This window comes from Strix aluco, chromosome 24, assembly GCF_031877795.1.
Source record: "Strix aluco isolate bStrAlu1 chromosome 24, bStrAlu1.hap1, whole genome shotgun sequence".
Lineage (NCBI taxonomy): Eukaryota > Metazoa > Chordata > Aves > Strigiformes > Strigidae > Strix > Strix aluco.
Genome location: NC_133954.1, coordinates 4233454 through 4257375, shown reverse-complemented (window position 1 = coordinate 4257375; position 23922 = coordinate 4233454). Strand labels below are relative to the sequence as shown.

Below are 23922 nucleotides of genomic sequence, written 5' to 3'. Positions count from 1 at the left end.
CCATAGTTCAAAACCTTGTGTGCAGAACTCAGAGTGTGGGTGGAAAGAGGAAGGAAGGTTCTAAGTGCCATCTCGTCAGTTCTCCCAGGATTAGCTACCTGCTCCTATGCTGGTGCAGCCACCCATGCTCCGATGTGTGGGCCATGGACTTTGTGCTGCCTGGGAAGAGAGGACTGACCCTGGTTATCTGTCTGGGACAGCACTGGCCCGCTCTTCTTCCCTTGCTAGGAACAGTAGGGAAAACCCTGCTGAGAACCAGGAGTTCCAGGGCCACTTCCCAGCCCCTCTGATCACTGTTAGCAAGTTGCTGGATGCCCACTGTTACAAAGTGAAAAGAGGCACTGGTCAGCCCTGCCTGACTGCTCCCAACTGAGGTGTTTTGACAGATTTAGGGGATTATTACCTCCTAAAGGAGAGAAAGAAAATGCATTGGAGTTGAAGCTGCCACGTCAGTTCCAGACATTCAGCCAGACCACATCTACACGTAAGGAAAAAACATGACATGTAGAACAGACCCTCTTGACAAAAACTCAAGTGTTCCTCAAGTTTGCAAAAAATAAAAAAAGAAAGAAATGAATACATGAAACCTTGCATCTCCCTGGTGACTGTAAACTCCTTAGAGAAAGAGGTGGGGGTCTGAAACCAGTCAGAGTTCCTGTGCAGGAAGTCATGCTGCAGCAGTGGGTTGTGAGTCTGGGAGAAGCCCAACTTGTCACAGGCTGCAAATGCTGAGGTGAGGAAATATCACAGAATCATCTAGGTTGGAAAAGACCTTGAAGACCTCCCTCATCTCACATTGACCGTTCTCAACTACACCATATCCCTAAGCACTATGTAAATAGAAATAGAAATGAAACTGAGCTGATAAAGTTACTTTCAGCATTAATTAGTGACAAATACACTCTCTTCAACATGTAAATAATTGCTAATTAGCAGACAAATTTTTTATCAGCATTATCAATGTGTCGCTTCACATCTGTCTTAATGTAGTTACCTCAGCAGGTTTTCCTTTCTGCCTCTGTCAGATTTGTTTGTGAGGGGCTGGAAGGTGTGCTGGGTCAGAGCACGGGTTTAGTCCCTAATGCAAGGATCCCTGAGCAGCACTTTGCGTGAATGCGTGTCAGCATGCCCAACAATTTCCTTCAAGCAGTTCAGGATCTCCCCTTCCTCAGGCCATCCTCTAATGTGTTACACTGGTGAAAACAATAATTTGGAAAGCTTCTGGTTTCCCTTGGGACATATAGGCAACACTCCATCCTCTCTTCCTGCAATGCAACTCTCTCTCTTTCCTCTCCCACTATACAGGAAAAGGTGCCATCCTTAAAGTTCATCACCTTTATGAGCCACCTCCCCAGCACAACTTGATGCAGAGCAAGAGGAACATTCTTTCCCAAGAGCCTGTGGGAATGTTGCCCTCCTGCAGGCCACAGGGTCCTCACCAGAGCCCAGCACTAGTCAGAGTCTACATCCACAGGACATGGTCTGAGGCTGTGAGGCCATTTCTCAGGAGAGACAAAGCAAGGCAGAGCCTCATGGCTGCTGGCTCTGGAAAAACCTTCCTTAGCTCCAAGGTACAGGTGTTGAAAGGGTCCTACTCAATATGTCCCACTCTACCTTTCCTCTGGAAATGGTGAAGGGTCACCATGTACGAGAGCCTTCATTAACAGGCTGCAGAAGCTGAAGAGGAGACAGCACCCATGGCGTACTGGAATGACAGGCATAAGGATTTCAAGGACAGGAGTGTGTTCATTCAGGCAGAAGGTGTGGACCAAGTGACAGAAAGGTCCCATGTAAGCAGGTGATGTTGGCCTGGACCCAGCTACTTGCACCCATGCAATCCTCAGACAGACATCCAAAGGCTTCTGTGTGAGAGGACATGTTACATCCTTCTTTTCTCCTCCATCCCTCCCTCCCATCTTGCTCCCTCCCAACTTGCCAGACAGGCATTTGTTGTTGCTTCCTCAGGTGAGTGGGCTGTGTTGCTGGGGTTTAATTTAAGAACATTGCTAAACTGTTTGGCCTCCTGCCCACTCTGGGAAGCCTCTGGGAGCATACAGTATCGATGTGTCTAGAGCTTTATTCTACCCCAAGGTGCTCCAGACCTTCCCTGTTGGTGTGGGATCCAGCATCTCCTCACTTAAGTCCACAGCTGACTCACGTGGATGCATGTGTTCTTGTTTGTGTGGACATTTGTGCATGTGGATCTCTGTGAATGCATGTGGATGCACAAAGATGTGCATCACTCCATGGTGATCTGCATGATCATGTGTATTTGCGTGTTCTTGTGTGTTCCTCATCACAGGGGAATGCGCTGCTCATGGCACTCTATTGCTCTGTCCATGAGTACTACAGACCAGCAGGTTCTGAAGGTTTCAGCTGGAACCCTTGTTTTCATCATGATCTCACCTATTGACATCACAAGTAAATGAAAGGAATTTCACAACCATAAATACACAGATTCTTGTACAAACATGCTCACATACACACACCAAGGGTGCACCTACATGTATGAGTATTTGGACACACTTGTGTGTATTATTACAAGCATGTGTACACAAATGTGTGTGCACATCACACACACATACATAGGTGAAAACACACAGAATGTGCCTGCACAAACATTTACTCACATGTGAGCACAGAGCACTGGGTATCTCTGGGACAAAGTTAACTTTCCCCATATTAACTGTGCTTTGTTTTTGTAGCTAGAAGAGTGCTGATAGCACACTAATGTTTTGACTACTGCTGAGCAATGCTTGCACAGCAGCAAGACTGTCTCTCCACCTCCCTCTCTGAAAGGCCAGTAGGCTTGGAGAGGGAAAGAGGTTGGGAGGGGACATAGCCAGAATATCAGTCCCAAACTGACCAAAAGGATACTCCATACCATTCGACATCATGCTCAGCAATAAAACACAGAGAAAGGTGGAGGAGTAGGGGAGCATTTGTTACTAAGGTGTTTGTCTTCCGAAGAAACCACTACACAAACTCTGGCCCTGCTTCCCAGGAGTGGCTGGACATCACCTGCTGATGGGAAGTAGAGAATAAATCTTTTTGTTTTGTTTTGCTTCTGTGAGAAGCCTTTGGTTTTCTTCATTAAACTACCTTTATCTTGATCCATGAGTCCCCTCACTGCAGAAGGGGACTGAGTGAGAAGCTTGGCGGGCACCTGGCAAGCAGACAATGTCAACTCACTCGAGTCAGTGCTCAATGTGGGGCTTGAAACAATGGCAGTTTTGAATTGAGCATGCTATAGTTGTAGTAGTTACTAACTGACAGGCTTCTGTGCAGGTCAGGGACTTTGCTTGCTGCAATGCTTAACCCTTTATTTGGCTGACCTTGGAACATGTTAATAGAACCAAAGGCCATGTCCTTTGCCCTGGCATTGATGCCCTTCCTGTGCTTGGGGAGCTGTCTCCCAGAAAGGATGAAGGAATACACCTCCCTCTTCCCATCTGTGACTAACATGTGTTGTTCTATTTTGCAGGTTTCCAAGGTCCTTGTTTACCCTTAAGTGAACTGTTTAACAGCTGTACTAATTAACACTGTTGGCTTATTGTCAGATCTGTGGAACCCAGTGTCATCCTGATGTAAGAGGAGACAAATTTTGGGTGAGGCAACAGCGAAACATGACCTGAGGTGGCCAGTCCCTGGGTGGCAGGGTGTGTGAACGATTTGGGCAACTGCCTGGGTTGGTTATTGTCTCCCATAGCCTGGCATTTTACACTTGAACAGGCTAGAAACCCTGGTAAACTGATGCACCACCTGATAGAAGGGTGCCTTTCCTCCCAGTGAAAACTAGCAGCTTTTAGCACTGTATTCAGTTCTATCAGGGGACTATGGTTAAGACAGGGACCCAAACCACCTCTGTGAATGCTATGATTGAGCCAGGGATCCAAAATGCTGCTGAGAACATGATGGTTGAGACAGAGACCCAAACCACATCTGAGGACACCATGATTGATATAGGGACCCAAACACTAACTACAGTAAGCGTCCTTTCCAACCCAAGCCATTCTATGATTCTATCATTCTATTTTAGCATTGTGCTGTCTCTATTTCCACTCCTGGTGACATTTGGTGTAGACTCAAGGAACAGAATAGGCATTTTCTGTGACTGTGGAAGACTATGGTGATAGTCACTTGATATTAGTGTATTGACACCCCCCATCCACCCCAACTGAAAATCTTAACTTAGTATGAAGTATTCTGTTTTGTAAGGCTAGAGAAGCAGTAATTTTATTCAAGAATGTGTTTCTGAGAAATTATGCTCATACTAAGATTTAAGGTCTAAGAACTTTTGGATCCAAGTCCTTTCTGGGACCGAAATTCCTCTGAGAAGTTGACTCTCAAATTAGAATGTCCAGGTTGTCCAGGTTACACTGTCATCACATCAGGGTACAGTGCTTACAGTCCATCAGTCCCCTCCCAGCGGCCTCATTGTTTCAATACTCAATTTGTGGAACTGCAAGTGCCATTTGCATGAAGTCAAACCAGTCCAGTTGGTGACAGCTGAACCCCACCATTTCAGTCTTTCTTCTAAGATGAACTGATAGAGAAGTCATGTTTCTTTCCCCCACATGCCAGTGGAAGTTTAGCTCTTCTAGGACTTTCTGAGCTCTGAAGGCCAGTGATGGCAGCAGAGTGGTGCATTGGATTGTGTTGCTACTCAGCTGTGGGTATATGGTCTATATTGTTCTGTAATTTGGGAAAAATTCTGCAGACTCACCAGAAAATGCCATCTGAAAATTGGAACATGTGCTGAGTTCTGGTTACCAGAGCTACATGCCCTTCCATTGGCTCTGAAAGTGGCCAAGGAGCTGCTGTCCACGTGCAAAGGCACATGCTGGTGAGTGGAAATCCCTGTCATCCTGACATAGGGCCCCTAAAAGTGGTTCCCTCCCTGTGTACAGGTAGTGTCCATGCATCACCCTTAGGCCTGTGTGGCTGGCTATTACATGCCTGTGGTCTCATGTACCTGAGGACAAAGTTCACTGCTGACTTCTGCACCACAAAGATGTCCCTGCTGAATCCCCTCATACTCACCCTGAGGAATCAGGAGATGAAAGCTGACCTCACCAGGTTGTCTGATGGGAGGGGGCTGGGCCAGAGTCCATAGGTATTTTCCCTCTACATGAGACAACTGTGGACTGAGGAAGAGGAGGGAGGATCATGGACTTGTAAGTCATGATACCAGCTGGGGAGAGAAGCTGTCCCAGAAAGTGCTGGAAAGGAGGACTGGGTTTGCCCTTGTGTTTGCAAGGGAGAAAAGATCCATCTAGCTCCAGAAAGGTGATGTTTCTCTCCCAGACCAGATCTCCCCCAGCAGATGTTTTCTCCTCTTATATGTTCAGCTTCTATCTCTGTACTTGTTCCACCTCCCCTGCTCCCACAATCTCTTCCCCTGCCTGCTCTCCTTGCCCTGAAAACTGCCCTTCAGCACTTGATTCTTCCTGTATTTTTGCATGATTGTCAACATCTGCTTCACATCCTCTGGATAATTCACCTGATAGCTTACTTTTCCTTCTATATTGATGGATGAGAGCATCCAGCAGAACCCCATTTCCTTCCAGATCTAGTTTTAAATGTCCAATTTTCCAATGAGACATTTCAAGAAAAGAAGCGTACTGTAAAAACAGAAAGTACTTTAAAAAAGTTCCTTCCATGCCCTGCTGCTGTCATCCCCACTCCACTTCGGCTACTTTCAGGGCTCTGAGATCCCTGTGACCAAGGTGCCTATGCTTGGGACAACTCCTGCCCTCAGTTCCATACACCCAGTGTTGCTCCAGGCAGCTTCACTCCTTCTGGTCCCTCCAGTGGTGCTGCCTTCAGGCCCTGGGGCTGAGCTTTGGCTCCTGCTCACTCTGCACTCCCAGCCTCTGTTTCTGGGGCTGCTGCCAGCCTTTCACAGGTCACTCAGCTGGCAACACCTGCCTATTTTTCTGGCAGTTTTGGTGGAACTTCCAGCCTTTGATGACATGTGTCTTTCAGGCTGGCAAAGACTGGAGCAAGAGGAGTTGCTGACCCAGGCCTCTCAGATGCTGCTGTGGATGGATAAATACAAACCTTGGGTAGATTCATGGAGGTTCTTCTTTGTGGAGACTTGCAGGTGCTTTTCCATGCTGGACAGCACCACCTGTCTCTCCACTGAGCCCACATTTGTGCCCACAGCATGCAGCATCACATAGAAAGAGTGTGTATGAATGTTTCCTGTGGAATGGCTCCCTCCCCAGCACTGTTCACATGTAGGTCTGACCTCAGCTTGTCCAGCAATGGCCTGTTGGACTTGTGGTGAGGTTGAGTTTCTGCCTCCACAGCCAGTGCAGCAGAGACAAAGATAATTAACAGCATTCTGGTGTAACTTTTCTGTCTGAGTTCAGATCTGGGGTCTTGGGAAAGGAGCAAAATAGTCCAATAAAACTGTCAGGTTCAAGGATTGCCTGGACTTGGGGCAGAGCTATTGAGGGATGTCACATGGACCACACCAGGCTGCATCAAGCCCCTTGTGCCAAAACTAACTCTGGCATGTGAATGAGTATTAAAAAGATGTATCTGTCTGGTTTGTCCTGCTCTGACTCTTCCTTCAGCCTCCTCTGAAGCACACTGTTGCAGAAGGGCGCCCTTGTGAGACATGACTGCTGTTGATCTCCTAGCCAATATAGCCGGAGGAAGGAAAATCCCTTCCTAGCTGTGGACTTGGGCATCAGCCAAACCCTCAGCATGTGAAAAAGACCCAACAGCCTGAAACTTGGGAAGATTTACTGTTCAACTGGATTCCCACCCATGCTCCAAGCTATTCCATTGCTTTTCATGCCTCTCCTTTATCTCAGGCAAATCACCATTGCTTTTCTGGGGGAAATCATGTGCCCCAATTTCCTGACAGAAAACAGCAGCTCATTTCTAGGAATAAGCTTGTCTCTCTGTGCACAGTGTCATGCAAAGTCCATTTGATGGGGCAAAGATCTGACCTTGGAGAGCAGCTGTGTTGGAAACTGACAAAACCAACAGTGGTGTCTGCAAAGAAGTTTTAGCTGAGCTTTCCTTTCTGAGGGAGTAAAAGTGTATGTGTTAGCAGTGAAGCCTTCTGGCATGACAGGCAGAACTTAATCTTTGTATCAATTTGGGGTGTATCAGAAGGAGAGACAGAACAGAGAGAATCAGGAGGGAAAGGGAATGAGGTACCTGAAGATGTATTCTGTGCCTGAGAAGGATGGGAAGGTAGATGATCACTGAGAAGTGCAGACAGAGGGTCTGCATTAACCTGCTCAGTTAACATGCTTACATCTTCTGTACTTCTTCGTCTAGACTTACATCTGGAAAGCTTGATGCATGTTGTGTCTGTTGAGAACTCAGAGGATGATTCTTCCACATGGCCATCTGCAGGATCACTCCCATGAAGAGGCTCAGTGGGCTGTTGGCTGAGGGACCAAAATGATTCAGTGCCAGAGCAGGAAGAAACAGAGAGGGATTGTTTCAGGCAACATAAGAAGAAATATTTTCTCTTCCTCACTTCCTTCATCTTCCCCACTGAGTCATTTCCAGAAGCTCTGCTCTTGGGGTTGGAAGGTGGTTTTCTGACTCTCACACACAAACAGGAGTGTTGGTCTCAGCATGCACCTCAGCTCAGTGTGAATCCCACTGCGCAAAAATGCCTGTCACCTCCTGCCAGGTTGCTCCCAGAGGGAAGCTGTGCTGTGCCTCAGCTTCCTGCTTTCCCATTGCCCAGAGCCTCTGGAGAACAAACTGTGGTGCCTGGTCCTTGTGTGCTGGGACCAGAACTCCTTCAATGGGGTGAGGGACCCAAGGAGCCACTATGAGAATATTATACCTGCTTCCAATTCCCTGTCATTTTGTATGGCTCCTGGGTCCCTGAGTACTCATTCAGGGGCTGTGCCTTCCTTCCATCCAGATTAGCACTTCAGCCAGCAAAGCTGGCTGGGGAGAAGTTTCCTACCTTGGTGGCACAGATCTGCCCTCCATTATGCAGATCCTGTCAGTATGTAAGGTTTGTTGGAGGACAGATTCCCCCTAAAATGAGGCTTTGGTGTCCCTGGCCAGATGATGAGATGGAGATGCCCAGAACTGCAGGCGGGAGGAGAACGAGGGGAACATTACCTGGTCCATGGGACCCTGTATACCTGAGCGCTTATTTCAAACCCAGCCTTCAGGAGTTCCTCCTCTGCACCTAGGAGATGGTGACAAGTGTTTAAATCACTACCTGGAGCTGAGGGTGGAGGTCAAAGAAATTGTCAAGTGACCTAGCAAATCATACCTAAATACCTAAAACTGGTTTTAGCTTTGGGTTGTTGTGGGTTTTTTTTTTGTTTGTGTTTTTTATTTTATTTTATTTTTTTTTAATTGTGTCTTTGTTTCTCATCATCCTATTCTATTTTTAATTCGTAATAATTTACATTAAACTTCCCCAAGTTGAGTCTGGTTTGCCTGTGAGGGTTACTGGTTTTTGATCTCACTGTTGTTATCTTGACCCATGATTTTTTTCACCTTATTTTCTTGTTGAAGAGGGGGATTGAGAAAGAGTGGGTGGGCGTCTGGCAGCCACCCGAGGTTGAACCCACCAAAGGACATGACTAAGTTACTCCAAACAGGACAATATGATGCCCTTGAGAAGCATAAACATAAGCAAGAAATAATAAGGTGGAGGACAGGACCAGGAACGGAGCCAGGGAAAAACATGGACAAGACTCCCATTTGACACCTTTTTCAGAATTGGGAAATTGCATTTTTTCTTGGAAAGAATAAAATCACAAAAGGGAGAATAACATGGTTCAGAGTCAAAAAGGATCACATTTCAAAAAAAATTTCTCATTATCACCTTCAAACAATCAAGAGCTGCAGGTCAGGAGTAGCTGAACTGGAAAAAAACTCACCGCACTTTGTTATTTTTATAGCATCCTTAAATTCCATTTATGCTCACTTTTGTTTTAAGGGAACAGAATTGGCTTAGTGTTGATGATCATACAGGTGGTTATTTGCAATCTCCAGCTGAAAATTTATTAGTTAGGGCCTTCCTTCAGGCAGATATTTTTTTTCACTTTGAGAAAATCTCCTGTAATTTTTAGAGCTGTGGCAAAGGGGAACAAGACGCCTGTAATTGATTTCATTCCCCTGGTCTTCCTGACCTCCCTATGTGGGCACATGGCCCCATGTGCCATTATCTTCTCCATGTACCTTCTAACTCTGGTGGGAATGACCTCTTCATTGACACTGTGTGGAGCAACAAGCACCTGCAGACCTTGATGCATTTCTTCCTCATGAGGTTTCCTTTGTGGTGATCTGCTACACGAGCATTTTGTGAAAAATGATTAAGATTTTCCATGTCATAAGGAAAACCATTTGTGTTGCCTGCTGACTGGCACAGTCATGTTCCCTTTCTTCCTGGCTATCACTGAGTTCCTTGCCTTTCAATAAGTCATTCAGTGTTGGACAATAATCCACATTCCACACAGCCTGATCAAGCCATTTTTTGTCCAGCTGGTGCCCTAGAATATCAGCCAACACAAGAGGTCTGAGAATGGCCCAGCAGAGACAGATCAGAGAAGCTGCTGAACACAGAAACAAGTTCCACTGTTGCCACAATGGCCCAGAGGCGATGGAGGGCATAACTTCTCCTGCACAGAGCCTTTCTGGAGCAGAGCTGGGATCTGACAGTGATACAACCTTAGAGGCCCAGAAAAGCTGTCCCAGGCTTGGAGGAGACAAAGTACCACAGAGCAGCCATGGGTCTTTGGGCACGGGGTATTCTCCTGGAGCTGCAATGGCCTATGGGTCTGCTGGGTACACGTGGAGTGGGGACTCCATATTGTGGCTGACACCAGTACTAACTTGTGAATTACCTCAGCTCTGCATGTCTGCACCCTGCCAGGTGCTGGGCCCTAACAACAGCTGGGCCCCGCCAGGCACTTATGAGGTACCTATATCATCTGTCTGTGCCCATGTGTGCTGGCCATGGACCCTAGATCAGGTAATGGAGGGGAGACGAAGGGGGAGATGAGACTGTGGGCTGTCCCCAGTCATCACTATCTTCCCAACCCCACTCCTGCCATGCTTTGGAGCCAAAATCTATTTGAACCTTCTCCCACAGCAAAGATCCATGCAGGGCTAGAGGAGATTTGTTCCCCAAGAGCCAGAGGGGCTGCTGACCTCATGCATTGACCTCCCAGAGCCATGGACTTCTCACTCAAGGGAAATAATTGTTGGGCTCCACATTGAAAGAACGTGATACAGGGGCAAGTATACCATACCCATCTGGGAAGAGATGCAGCAAGGTTGCAAGGACTGAAAGCCACTAGGCTGTGGAGTAGCCAGAAATGTCTTCCTCAGTTCAAAGGGACAGGACAAAAAAGACAACCCAGTGAAGTGAGCGTTACCCATTCCTTTCCCTGGGAATGAGGAAGGGTTCACTTTTGTGTTCAAAGTGATCATCTCCAAAAGAAAGTTTTGACTTAGAGTAAACTGGAAGAGTTGCCTCAGGAGAAAGGAGGACTCGGAGGCCCAGGCTTGGATGCAGCACAACTTTAATGAGTCTAAAGAAGGAAAGGAGGTGGCTGACAGGGAGCACCAGGGGCAGACACCGAGATGCGGTGGAGCTCCTGCAGGGTGTGTGTCGGCCTGTCCTGCAGAAGGAGGGAGTCCACCAGGTCCCTGCTCGGCTGGCGTTGGGAGGTGGTGACAGGCAAGGCAAGAGAGAGAGAGGAGAGTGGAGGAAGGAAAGAGTGGCCCGAAGCCCTTCATACAAGGCCCCGAAGCTCTATCTCCTGTCCAGCACCATGTTCTGAGGTCTTGGGAGGTTCTTGCCCGAGGGTGTTGCCAGCACCTTTAGCAGGGGGGGCACCTTCTGCCACAGTAGCGGCTGGTAATGCAGGAGAGGTCAAAGCCCCCAGAGTTGATGGGCACTCCGTCACAGCTGAGGATGCTGCCAACGGCAGCGGAGGTGGTAGAGCCCACAACGGTGTTCTGTGGGAAGGAGCTGAGGATGGGGCCGGGCAGGGTCACCACCACGGGGGAGGGCTCGATGACGACGGTGGAGTTCTGGCACTGCCTGACACAGGGCTCATTGCAGCTGTTGGCCAGCGGGGTTGGGCCGCAGGGCTGGCAGCAGGGCTGGCAGCAGGGCACGCACGGGTTGCAGCAGGACATGTCTCGGGGCCGGAGGTGCACCTGGGAGAGAGGGTAGTGGGAAGCAGGAAACGGGGACACGTGAGAAGCCGCACTGCACCCAACCGCAGAGGAGCCAAGGCACCTCCTGGCCCAGCGTATGCTGCCCAGCTCAAAACCCAGGAGCCACCTCAACACAGTCCCAGCCCCTCTCTGCACAAGACCTTCTCTCCCCTTCCCTCTCCCATGAGAAGCAGCTCCCAGCCCTGGGCTAGGACAGCCCACATCAGCTGAGACTGGAGGAAAGACCTCATCTTGAAGGAGGAGGACAAGAGGCTTCACACTCACCTGATTCCCAAGGAGAAGGAGGCGAGAGAAGCGGATGAGAGAGCAGAGCGCTGGGCTGTCTTTTATAGTAGTCCTGCACTGCCTCAGGCCCAGAGGCACCCTTTGTGGAAGTAATAATTTTCTGACAAGCTCATGCCAAATGCAAACCATCCCAGCTAATGGTATGGGCTGTGTCCTGGCTTCCTGCACGGCTGCCTTTTCATTTCCTGGCTTATGCCACGTGCTTTCCCATCCAAAGGCTTCTGTAAGCTTCTGCCGGGATGAGAGCCCTAAGGATTTCCGGGGCAGAAACACGTCAGCGCAGGCGGGAGACTCAGCTCAAGTGCTGGTGGCATCCCGTGCGGTCAGGTGATGTGCACCTGGGTCACTCCTGGGGGATGGCTTGTGGCAAAGTTGTCAGGAAATGGGTACCGCTCTCAAGGTTCTTGCCCGAGTGTGCCCAAGGACTCCCATGTGAGAGGACATGCCTCATCCTTTTCTCTTGCTCCCCACATCTCTCTCTGATGGTTGCTCATTGATGCACGCAGGTGGGCTTCTGCTGGGAGGGTTTGACACCTGCTGCAACACTAACGCTGCTCTGAGGACAATTTTGCTGGGCTCATTTGCCTCATGCCCTTCTCTGTGTAGTGTCTGCAGGTCCTCAGGCGAGACCAGGAGCATGTCTGGGGCCCGGTCCTTCCCTGGGGCACCTGAGGACGGTTCTGCCAGTGTGGTCCCCAGCATCTCCTCAGAAGTGTCCCCAGCTGTTGTTGTGTTCCTGCACATGTGTTTTTGTTTGTGCTTGACTCTATGCTGGCTTTATGTGAGCATACAGAGTTTTGCATGATTATGACTTGCATAACTGGTAACTGATGTCCCTGCCTTTATCTTGACCCATGAGGTTCTTTCACCTTGCTCACAACAAGTGACAAAGTCAAAAAGTTCTTTTAGTAAGATAAGATTTAAAAAGTAATATAGATACTGGGTAAATCTTCCATCTCTTCACATGCTGGAAACCCCACATCTGTGCAGCAGCAGATGGTGCCCCGACAGATGTTCCCAAGGCACCCTGCGCAGATCCTGACCGTGGAGGCGTTCCTCCTCCCTCTCATGTGGAGGTGCCGTTTATTCTGTGTAACAAACCAGACCATACGTCTTCTCCTGACAGGCTGGGGCATTATCTCTGTCATAACACCCGCCGGTGCGCAGCACAGGCCAGCATGGGGCACTGCAGCAGATTCCCTTACAGTGGTCCTCATGCCAGCACCGGGGCTTCTCAAGCCTTAAGCGCAAGGGCCAAGCAAGAAGACATGGGTTTCTCCGGCTCACTAACTCCTTGAGTCCAGCGTCCTCCACAAGGCTCCCGGTAGGGTGCACAGACTGGGTTTCACTGAACTGCTTGGGGAGCTCCTCTGTCCTTGGGAACAGCTCACGTCCGGGCAGGGCGTGTGCAGCCAAGGAGACTTTGCTGCTGGCTCAGGAGCTCTGTGGTTCACGGCCTGAGAGCGTGGCACAGTGAGGAGCATAAAAAGGCTGTGGCGTGGTGGGACGCTTACTGCCCAGGGTCTCTGTTCCAGTCACTGTTGAGCTGCTCCTCAGAGCTGCTGGGGAACTTGGCACCTGAGCTTTGAGCATGCCCAGGAAGGAACTGCCCCCACGTGCTCTACAAGCAAGACCCTTCACCCCTTTTTGTTGGGGTGATTTTTTACTTTTGAGCCCTTCCTCTTCTCTTCCCCAGGCACTTCCTGGGCGCTCCCTCTTGTCCTTCTCCTGATGTTTCTTGGACCTGAGCCCCTTTGGTGGCACCGAACCTCCCATTTCTGTTTCTCCAAATTTCTCTTGCAGTGAGCCTGATGGGAGTCCACCCCACTGCTTTCCAGCCTCTCTACCTCCCCTGTCAGGAAGGGGAGGTAATTTGGATCGAGGGTAGCTAAAACATCATGTCTGCAGCCACAGTGGTATGCATGGCCCCATCTTTTCAGGGGCCAGACATCCTCCCGTAGAGGGCGTTTGGCAACTCCTTTGTGGTTGGAGATGTCCTCAGATACCCGAGCAATAATGACATGAACGCTTAGAGCTGTCTAGTGGCCTGGTCATCTTCCTAGGGGCTCTGGGACCACCCCTGGCTCCTCTGTACGGAACAAGGCCTCACTCTCTTACTCCCATGGCTGCAGAAGCTTGTGTTTCTGGGACAAGCAGAAATGCCCATTGCTGAGGCTGGGACACCAGCAATGACGCTGTGCAGACCAAGCCCCCTCCAGTTTCACACAGCACACGTGTACGCAGTGTTTTGTAATCCCCATAGCAAAGGAAGTTCTGCTTATGCACCACGGAGCAATTTTTACACATCCCCGAACCATCATTAGTGCGCAGGTGCTGTGAGCTGTCCTTAGAATGTAGAGCATGAAGCTGCAGCCTTCTCAGTTCCAACAGTGTTTACGCTCTACGGAAGAACAAGGTACTGTGGGAAATATTTTGAGACTTCATCGATTTGCTTTTGTTCCTTGTAGCTGTCAAAGCACTATGCTCTGCAAAGACATAAGTTACCTCTGTGCCTACACATAGACAGACACACTGCCATTGCGCTCAAGTTTGTCATGGCTTCATCGCGATCGCTGTTAATAATCGGATGCATATCAATCCTCGGTGACACAAACTGGGTTTCTCTTCTCTGAAGACGGAGACCGACAAAAACTGGACAATATCAAGATGTTATTTGTCTCTTTCCTGGGACTTTGTCTGCGGCAGCTGATCTAAGGGGAAGCTGTCCAACTTTTTCCTTCCCCTATATATAGGCATGACAAGGGAAAAAAGGAAGAAAGAGCAAAGACAAAGTTAAGGATGACACAGTTTCAGTGTCTGTGAGTGGAGTGGGTTCACTCGGCCTTCTGCCGCCCTTCCCCGCTGAAGACAAAGCCAGTTCAAGACTATTACTGGCAGTTTTCTGCCGCGCTGGTACAACGTTCTCGGAGGTGTGGGGGGACTCAAGACACAGGTCGAGAAGGATGGCAAGAAACACGTAGAGTAAGATCCACAGAATGTATCTGCCAGATACGGCTTGACTGCTAGAGCTGAAGTCTCTCACGTTATCTCCAGCAGACTGTTGATCCATCATCTTTCTCTGCCAAAAAAGCTGCCGTGTTCTCAGCAAAGTGACAAAAAGATTCCAGAAGTTGCCTTCCCCCTGCCCCGCGGCCAGACACGTCAGAGCCGCTGAGCAAGAAGGCAGCCTCTCCAGTTGCTGAGGTGCCTGCTCGGAGGGCTCAAGGCAGCAGATGTATGGTGGGCTCACGGGCGCTGGGGCCAAGTGTGCCCTCGTGGGGAATGTGCCCCAGTGCTTGTGCTGGGCTGGCCCCAGCTAGCAGTCCAGCACCCACACAGCGGCTCACTAGCTCCCCCTGCCTCAGCGGGATGGGGGAGAAAATAGCAAGAACAAGAGCAAGAACACTTGTGGGTCAAAATAAAGAGAGGGAAATCACTCACCAGCTACTGTTGGAGGCAAAAGGGACTTGACTTGGGGAACTGAACTTTAAATATTGAAATACTGGTTTGGGTGTTGGGAAACAAAGATGACAAACATTTAAAACACTTAGGCAAGCACACATTTCATGCCCCTTCCCCAGCAGAAGCTTCGCTCCAGACATGTCTCTTCCCCGTTCCTAGTCTGCATTCCACTTGTCGTCACAGCAGGTTATAACAAATCAGTCCCTTTGCTGAGGCAACAGGCAGTACAGGAGGTTGGGGTCGGGCCATAACAGCTTCCTTCTTCTGTACTCTCTCTGTTCCTTGTTCTTTTCTACTGCTTCTCTTTCCCTCTTACTGGTTTGCTTTGCTGTAACACGGGTCCTGCGTGGGACACAGTCCCCTTAGGGAAGTAGTCGCTCAAGCGATGGGTATCTGTGGGCTGTCCTGGAGGTGACTGTCTGATGGGAGTTGGGGATGTGCACTCTGCGAGGCACCTCAGCCCTGCAAATCTGTGCAACGGACCGCTGGGGCTGCACGGGGCACTGTACAGGTGTGACGGAAGAACAGAGGACTTGCCCGAGCTGTCCTTGCCCTTGGATGCATGCCACGCCTCCTCCTTCTGGAGAAGGGTGGGAAGGTGAGGAGGAGTTGTGTCTGGGCTCTAGCCAAGCTGATTTCTCCTGCCCATGTCAGGCTGGTTCCCCTGAAGAGCAAGCGACAGGTGTGGGTCTTTCACTTGACAAGATGGTAAATGAATTTCACGTTTCCATGAACGAGCTAATTGCTCCAGAAGGATGCTCAGCTTAGTGGGTGTCCAACCATAGTTTAGTTCCCTTGGGCAAAGACATTGGCAGCGTTCTCTCCTCTTCCGAGTCACACTTGCTGAAATCTCCAACCACGGTCTACATGATAGAGGGAAGAGGGCTTGCTTAGTCTGGAGAAAAGGAGGCTCAGGGGAGAGACCCTGTTGCTCTCTACAACTAGCTGAAAGGAGGTTGTAGCGAGGTGGGTGTCTGTCTCTTTTCCCAAGTAACAAGCGATAGGAAGAGAAGAAACAGCCTCAAGTTGTGCCAGGGGAGGTTTAGATTGGATAGCAGGAAAAATTTCCTCACTGAAAGGGTGTATTGCAATCAAGACCCACATACTTCTCAGAGAAAATGGGGTGCTGCAGGGCTAATAACTTTTTTGTTTCTTAGCCTTGTTCACCTAGCGAGACGTATACTGCAGGCAGGGAACAGCAAAAACTGCAGTGCTGGGAAGGCCCTGGCCTGCATGTGAGGAGCAGTGGTGGTGTGAGCAGAGCTTGGTCTGGCCCTGCCACGGAGGTCTTGAGGAGCCAGGGAAGCTGAGTCCAGGCAGCGTCATCCCCAGCGATTTTGCCATGGATGGGTTGGTACCTGTGCTGTGCCGCCGTGTCCGTAGGGCACAACAGATGCTTGACCCATGGAGCTGCCTGTGGGGGTCACCTGAGGAATGCCAGGATTTAGAGCATTACCCGGGGCTCAATGCCAAGGTCTGACAGGAAATTTTCAAGTACCACTGGAAAGCGTACCTAAGCGTTGGCATTAATAGTGAATCCGCAAGTTGACTGCACAGGGAAGAGGGACACCTGAAAGAAGCCGTGAGAGCCTTTTGGGGCTGTTGGGTTTACAGGGAGTGGGGACTGCAGTGCGTAGCCTGAGTGTGGCTGCTACCAGTCCTAACTCGTGAATTACCTCAGGCCTGCACGTCTGGACAGCAGCTGGGTTCCTGTTTCATCTGCCTGTGCCCGTGTGCGCTGGCCACGGACGCCAGATCGGGTAATGTAGGGGAGGGGAATGGGGAGGTGAGGTTGTGGGGCTGTCCCCAGGCATTGTTGTTTCCCATCCCCACTCCTGCCACCCTTTGGAGCCATGTTCTGACTCATGGCCATTGGCTGTGGCGTAGCCAGGGATGTCTCCCATAGCTGCAAGGAAAAGCGGTCGGAAAAAGTTGCCTCAGAAGGAAGGAGGACTCGGAGGCCCAGGCTTGGATGCAGCACAACTTTAATGAGTCTAAAGAAGGAAAGGAGGTGGCTGACAGGGAGCACCAGGGGCAGGCACCGAGATGCGGTGGAGCTCCTGCAGGGTGTGTGTCGGCCTGTCCTGCAGAAGGAGGGAGTCCACCAGGTCCCTGCTCGGCTGGCGTTGGGAGGTGGTGACAGGCAAGGCAAGAGAGAGAGAGGAGAGTGGAGGAAGGAAAGAGTGGCCCGAAGCCCTTCATACAAGGCCCCGAAGCTCTATCTCCTGTCCAGCACCATGTTCTGAGGTCTTGGGAGGTTCTTGCCCGAGGGTGTTGCCAGCACCTTTAGCAGGGGGGGCACCTTCTGCCACAGTAGCGGCTGGTAATGCAGGAGAGGTCAAAGCCCCCAGAGTTGATGGGCACTCCGTCACAGCTGAGGATGCTGCCAACGGCAGCGGAGGTGGTAGAGCCCACAACGGTGTTCTGTGGGAAGGAGCTGAGGATGGGGCCGGGCAGGGTCACCACCACGGGGGAGGGCTCGATGACGACGGTGGAGTTCTGGCACTGCCTGACACAGGGCTCATTGCAGCTGTTGGCCAGCGGGGTTGGGCCGCAGGGCTGGCAGCAGGGCACGCACGGGTTGCAGCAGGACATGTCTCGGGGCCGGAGGTGCACCTGGGAGAGAGGGTAGTGGGAAGCAGGAAACGGGGACACGTGAGAAGCCGCACTGCACCCAACCGCAGAGGAGCCAAGGCACCTCCTGGCCCAGCGTACGCTGCCCAGCTCAAAACCCAGGAGCCACCTCAACACAGTCCCAGCCCCTCTCTGCACAAGACCTTCTCTCCCCTTCCCTCTCCCATGAGAAGCAGCTCCCAGCCCTGGGCTAGGACAGCCCACATCAGCTGAGACTGGAGGAAAGACCTCATCTTGAAGGAGGAGGACAAGAGGCTTCACACTCACCTGATTCCCAGGGAGAAGGAGGCGAGAGAAGCGGATGAGAGAGCAGAGCGCTGGGCTGTCTTTTATAGTAGTCCTGCACTGCCTCAGGCCCAGAGGCACCCTTTGTGGAAGTAATAATTTTCTGACAAGCTCATGCCAAATGCAAACCATCCCAGCTAATGGTATGGGCTGTGTCCTGGCTTCCTGCACGGCTGCCTTTTCATTTCCTGGCTTATGCCACGTGCTTTCCCATCCAAAGGCTTCTGTAAGCTTCTGCCGGGATGAGAGCCCTAAGGATTTCCGGGGCAGAAACACGTCAGCGCAGGCGGGAGACTCAGCTCAAGTGCTGGTGGCATCCCGTGCGGTCAGGTGATGTGCACCTGGGTCACTCCTGGGGGATGGCTTGTGGCAAAGTTGTCAGGAAATGGGTACCGCTCTCAAGGTTCTTGCCCGAGTGTGCCCAAGGACTCCCATGTGAGAGGACATGCCTCATCCTTTTCTCTTGCTCCCCACATCTCTCTCTGATGGTTGCTCATTGATGCACGCAGGTGGGCTTCTGCTGGGAGGGTTTGACACCTGCTGCAACACTAACGCTGCTCTGAGGACAATTTTGCTGGGCTCATTTGCCTCATGCCCTTCTCTGTGTAGTGTCTGCAGGTCCTCAGGCGAGACCAGGAGCATGTCTGGGGCCCGGTCCTTCCCTGGGGCACCTGAGGACGGTTCTGCCAGTGTGGTCCCCAGCATCTCCTCAGAAGTGTCCCCAGCTGTTGTTGTGTTCCTGCACATGTGTTTTTGTTTGTGCTTGACTCTATGCTGGCTTTATGTGAGCATACAGAGTTTTGCATGATTATGACTTGCATAACTGGTAACTGATGTCCCTGCCTTTATCTTGACCCATGAGGTTCTTTCACCTTGCTCACAACAAGTGACAAAGTCAAAAAGTTCTTTTAGTAAGATAAGATTTAAAAAGTAATATAGATACTGGGTAAATCTTCCATCTCTTCACATGCTGGAAACCCCACATCTGTGCAGCAGCAGATGGTGCCCCGACAGATGTTCCCAAGGCACCCTGCGCAGATCCTGACCGTGGAGGCGTTCCTCCTCCCTCTCATGTGGAGGTGCCGTTTATTCTGTGTAACAAACCAGACCATACGTCTTCTCCTGACAGGCTGGGGCATTATCTCTGTCATAACACCCGCCGGTGCGCAGCACAGGCCAGCATGGGGCACTGCAGCAGATTCCCTTACAGTGGTCCTCATGCCAGCACCGGGGCTTCTCAAGCCTTAAGCGCAAGGGCCAAGCAAGAAGACATGGGTTTCTCCGGCTCACTAACTCCTTGAGTCCAGCGTCCTCCACAAGGCTCCCGGTACGGTGCACAGACTGGGTTTCACTGAACTGCTTGGGGAGCTCCTCTGTCCTTGGGAACAGCTCACGTCCGGGCAGGGCGTGTGCAGCCAAGGAGACTTTGCTGCTGGCTCAGGAGCTCTGTGGTTCACGGCCTGAGAGCGTGGCACAGTGAGGAGCATAAAAAGGCTGTGGCGTGGTGGGACGCTTACTGCCCAGGGTCTCTGTTCCAGTCACTGTTGAGCTGCTCCTCAGAGCTGCTGGGGAACTTGGCACCTGAGCTTTGAGCATGCCCAGGAAGGAACTGCCCCCACGTGCTCTACAAGCAAGACCCTTCACCCCTTTTTGTTGGGGTGATTTTTTACTTTTGAGCCCTTCCTCTTCTCTTCCCCAGGCACTTCCTGGGCGCTCCCTCTTGTCCTTCTCCTGATGTTTCTTGGACCTGAGCCCCTTTGGTGGCACCGAGCCTCCCATTTCTGTTTCTCCAAATTTCTCTTGCAGTGAGCCTGATGGGAGTCCACCCCACTGCTTTCCAGCCTCTCTACCTCCCCTGTCAGGAAGGGGAGGTAATTTGGATCGAGGGTAGCTAAAACATCATGTCTGCAGCCACAGTGGTATGCATGGCCCCATCTTTTCAGGGGCCAGACATCCTCCCGTAGAGGGCGTTTGGCAACTCCTTTGTGGTTGGAGATGTCCTCAGATACCCGAGCAATAATGACATGAACGCTTAGAGCTGTCTAGTGGCCTGGTCATCTTCCTAGGGGCTCTGGGACCACCCCTGGCTCCTCTGTACGGAACAAGGCCTCACTCTCTTACTCCCACGGCTGCAGAAGCTTGTGTTTCTGGGACAAGCAGAAATGCCCATTGCTGAGGCTGGGACACCAGCAATGACGCTGTGCAGACCAAGCCCCCTCCAGTTTCACATAGCACACGTGTACGCAGTGTTTTGTAATCCCCATAGCAAAGGAAGTTCTGCTTATGCACCACGGAGCAATTTTTACACATCCCCGAACCATCATTAGTGCGCAGGTGCTGTGAGCTGTCCTTAGAATGTAGAGCATGAAGCTGCAGCCTTCTCAGTTCCAACAGTGTTTACGCTCTACGGAAGAACAAGGTACTGTGGGAAATATTTTGAGACTTCATCGATTTGCTTTTGTTCCTTGTAGCTGTCAAAGCACTATGCTCTGCAAAGACATAAGTTACCTCTGTGCCTACACATAGACAGACACACTGCCATTGCGCTCAAGTTTGTCATGGCTTCATCGCGATCGCTGTTAATAATCGGATGCATATCAATCCTCGGTGACACAAACTGGGTTTCTCTTCTCTGAAGACGGAGACCGACAAAAACTGGACAATATCAAGATGTTATTTGCCTCTTTCCTGGGACTTTGTCTGCGGCAGCTGATCTAAGGGGAAGCTGTCCAACTTTTTCCTTCCCCTATATATAGGCATGACAAGGGAAAAAAGGAAGAAAGAGCAAAGACAAAGTTAAGGATGACACAGTTTCAGTGTCTGTGAGTGGAGTGGGTTCACTCGGCCTTCTGCCGCCCTTCCCCGCTGAAGACAAAGCCAGTTCAAGACTATTACTGGCAGTTTTCTGCCGCGCTGGTACAACGTTCTCGGAGGTGTGGGGGGACTCAAGACACAGGTCGAGAAGGACGGCAAGAAACACGTAGAGTAAGATCCACAGAATGTATCTGCCAGATACGGCTTGACTGCTAGAGCTGAAGTCTCTCACGTTATCTCCAGCAGACTGTTGATCCATCATCTTTCTCTGCCAAAAAAGCTGCCGTGTTCTCAGCAAAGTGACAAAAAGATTCCAGAAGTTGCCTTCCCCCTGCCCCGCGGCCAGACACGTCAGAGCCGCTGAGCAAGAAGGCAGCCTCTCCAGTTGCTGAGGTGCCTGCTCGGAGGGCTCAAGGCAGCAGATGTATGGTGGGCTCACGGGCGCTGGGGCCAAGTGTGCCCTCGTGGGGAATGTGCCCCAGTGCTTGTGCTGGGCTGGCCCCAGCTAGCAGTCCAGCACCCACACAGCGGCTCACTAGCTCCCCCTGCCTCAGCGGGATGGGGGAGAAAATAGCAAGAACAAGAGCAAGAACACTTGTGGGTCAAAATAAAGACAGGGAAATCACTCACCAGCTACTGTTGGAGGCAAAAGAGACTTGACTTGGGGAACTGAACTTTAAATATTGAAATACTGGTTTGGGTGTTGGGAAACAAAGATGACAAACATTTAAAACACTTAGGCAAGCACACATTTCATGCCCCTTCCCCAGCAGAAGCTTCGCTCCAGACATGTCTCTTCCCCGTTCCTAGTCTGCATTCCACTTGTCGTCACAGCAGGTTATAACAAATCAGTCCCTTTGCTGAGGCAACAGGCAGTACAGGAGGTTGGGGTCGGGCCATAACAGCTTCCTTCTTCTGTACTCTCTCTGTTCCTTGTTCTTTTCTACTGCTTCTCTTTCCCTCTTACTGGTTTGCTTTGCTGTAACACGGGTCCTGCGTGGGACACAGTCCCCTTAGGGAAGTAGTCGCTCAAGCGATGGGTATCTGTGGGCTGTCCTGGAGGTGACTGTCTGATGGGAGTTGGGGATGTGCACTCTGCGAGGCACCTCAGCCCTGCAAATCTGTGCAACGGACCGCTGGGGCTGCACGGGGCACTGTACAGGTGTGACGGAAGAACAGAGGACTTGCCCGAGCTGTCCTTGCCCTTGGATGCATGCCACGCCTCCTCCTTCTGGAGAAGGGTGGGAAGGCGAGGAGGAGTTGTGTCTGGGCTCTAGCCAAGCTGATTTCTCCTGCCCACGTCAGGCTGGTTCCCCTGAAGAGCAAGCGACAGGTGTGGGTCTTTCACTTGACAAGATGGTAAATGAATTTCACGTTTCCATGAACGAGCTAATTGCTCCAGAAGGATGCTCAGCTTAGTGGGTGTCCAACCATAGTTTAGTTCCCTTGGGCAAAGACATTGGCAGCGTTCTCTCCTCTTCCGAGTCACACTTGATGAAATCTCCAACCACGGTCTACATGATAGAGGGAAGAGGGCTTGCTTAGTCTGGAGAAAAGGAGGCTCAGGGGAGAGACCCTGTTGCTCTCTACAACTAGCTGAAAGGAGGTTGTAGCGAGGTGGGTGTCTGTCTCTTTTCCCAAGTAACAAGCGATAGGAAGAGAAGAAACAGCCTCAAGTTGTGCCAGGGGAGGTTTAGATTGGATAGCAGGAAAAATTTCCTCACTGAAAGGGTGTATTGCAATCAAGACCCACATACTTCTCAGAGAAAATGGGGTGCTGCAGGGCTAATAACTTTTTTGTTTCTTAGCCTTGTTCACCTAGCGAGACGTATACTGCAGGCAGGGAACAGCAAAAACTGCAGTGCTGGGAAGGCCCTGGCCTGCATGTGAGGAGCAGTGGTGGTGTGAGCAGAGCTTGGTCTGGCCCTGCCACGGAGGTCTTGAGGAGCCAGGGAAGCTGAGTCCAGGCAGCGTCATCCCCAGCGATTTTGCCATGGATGGGTTGGTACCTGTGCTGTGCCGCCGTGTCCGTAGGGCACAACAGATGCTTGACCCATGGAGCTGCCTGTGGGGGTCACCTGAGGAATGCCAGGATTTAGAGCATTACCCGGGGCTCAATGCCAAGGTCTGACAGGAAATTTTCAAGTACCACTGGAAAGCGTACCTAAGCGTTGGCATTAATAGTGAATCCGCAAGTTGACTGCACAGGGAAGAGGGACACCTGAAAGAAGCCGTGAGAGCCTTTTGGGGCTGTTGGGTTTACAGGGAGTGGGGACTGCAGTGCGTAGCCTGAGTGTGGCTGCTACCAGTCCTAACTCGTGAATTACCTCAGGCCTGCACGTCTGGACAGCAGCTGGGTTCCTGTTTCATCTGCCTGTGCCCGTGTGCGCTGGCCACGGACGCCAGATCGGGTAATGTAGGGGAGGGGAATGGGGAGGTGAGGTTGTGGGGCTGTCCCCAGGCATTGTTGTTTCCCATCCCCACTCCTGCCACCCTTTGGAGCCATGTTCTGACTCATGGCCATTGGCTGTGGCGTAGCCAGGGATGTCTCCCATAGCTGCAAGGAAAAGCGGTCGGAAAAAGTTGCCTCAGAAGGAAGGAGGACTCGGAGGCCCAGGCTTGGATGCAGCACAACTTTAATGAGTCTAAAGAAGGAAAGGAGGTGGCTGACAGGGAGCACCAGGGGCAGGCACCGAGATGCGGTGGAGCTCCTGCAGGGTGTGTGTCGGCCTGTCCTGCAGAAGGAGGGAGTCCACCAGGTCCCTGCTCGGCTGGCGTTGGGAGGTGGTGACAGGCAAGGCAAGAGAGAGAGAGGAGAGTGGAGGAAGGAAAGAGTGGCCCGAAGCCCTTCATACAAGGCCCCGAAGCTCTATCTCCTGTCCAGCACCATGTTCTGAGGTCTTGGGAGGTTCTTGCCCGAGGGTGTTGCCAGCACCTTTAGCAGGGGGGGCACCTTCTGCCACAGTAGCGGCTGGTAATGCAGGAGAGGTCAAAGCCCCCAGAGTTGATGGGCACTCCGTCACAGCTGAGGATGCTGCCAACGGCAGCGGAGGTGGTAGAGCCCACAACGGTGTTCTGTGGGAAGGAGCTGAGGATGGGGCCGGGCAGGGTCACCACCACGGGGGAGGGCTCGATGACGACGGTGGAGTTCTGGCACTGCCTGACACAGGGCTCATTGCAGCTGTTGGCCAGCGGGGTTGGGCCGCAGGGCTGGCAGCAGGGCACGCACGGGTTGCAGCAGGACAT

The 23922-nt window shown here is 51.3% G+C and overlaps 3 protein-coding genes across 3 annotated transcripts; all 3 read right to left on the bottom strand.

Annotated features, from left to right (window-relative positions):
• Positions 1 to 10833: 10833 nt before the first annotated feature.
• LOC141934369 (feather keratin Cos1-1/Cos1-3/Cos2-1-like) lies at positions 10834 to 17978 on the bottom strand. The gene is made up of 3 exons (XM_074849765.1): positions 17944 to 17978; positions 11461 to 11560; positions 10834 to 11175 (listed from the first exon to the last, which is right to left on the bottom strand). Exons 1-3 carry the CDS (start codon positions 17976 to 17978, stop codon positions 10834 to 10836), a joined length of 477 nt encoding a protein of 158 aa, XP_074705866.1.
• On the bottom strand, positions 17230 to 17538 carry LOC141934173 (feather keratin Cos1-1/Cos1-3/Cos2-1). Its single transcript, XM_074849512.1, has one exon. The coding sequence runs from the start codon at positions 17536 to 17538 to the stop codon at positions 17230 to 17232; it is 309 nt and encodes a 102-aa protein (XP_074705613.1).
• A 5635-nt stretch (positions 17979 to 23613) lies between the features above and the next one.
• Positions 23614 to 23922, bottom strand: LOC141934174 (feather keratin Cos1-1/Cos1-3/Cos2-1). Its single transcript, XM_074849513.1, has one exon. The coding sequence runs from the start codon at positions 23920 to 23922 to the stop codon at positions 23614 to 23616; it is 309 nt and encodes a 102-aa protein (XP_074705614.1).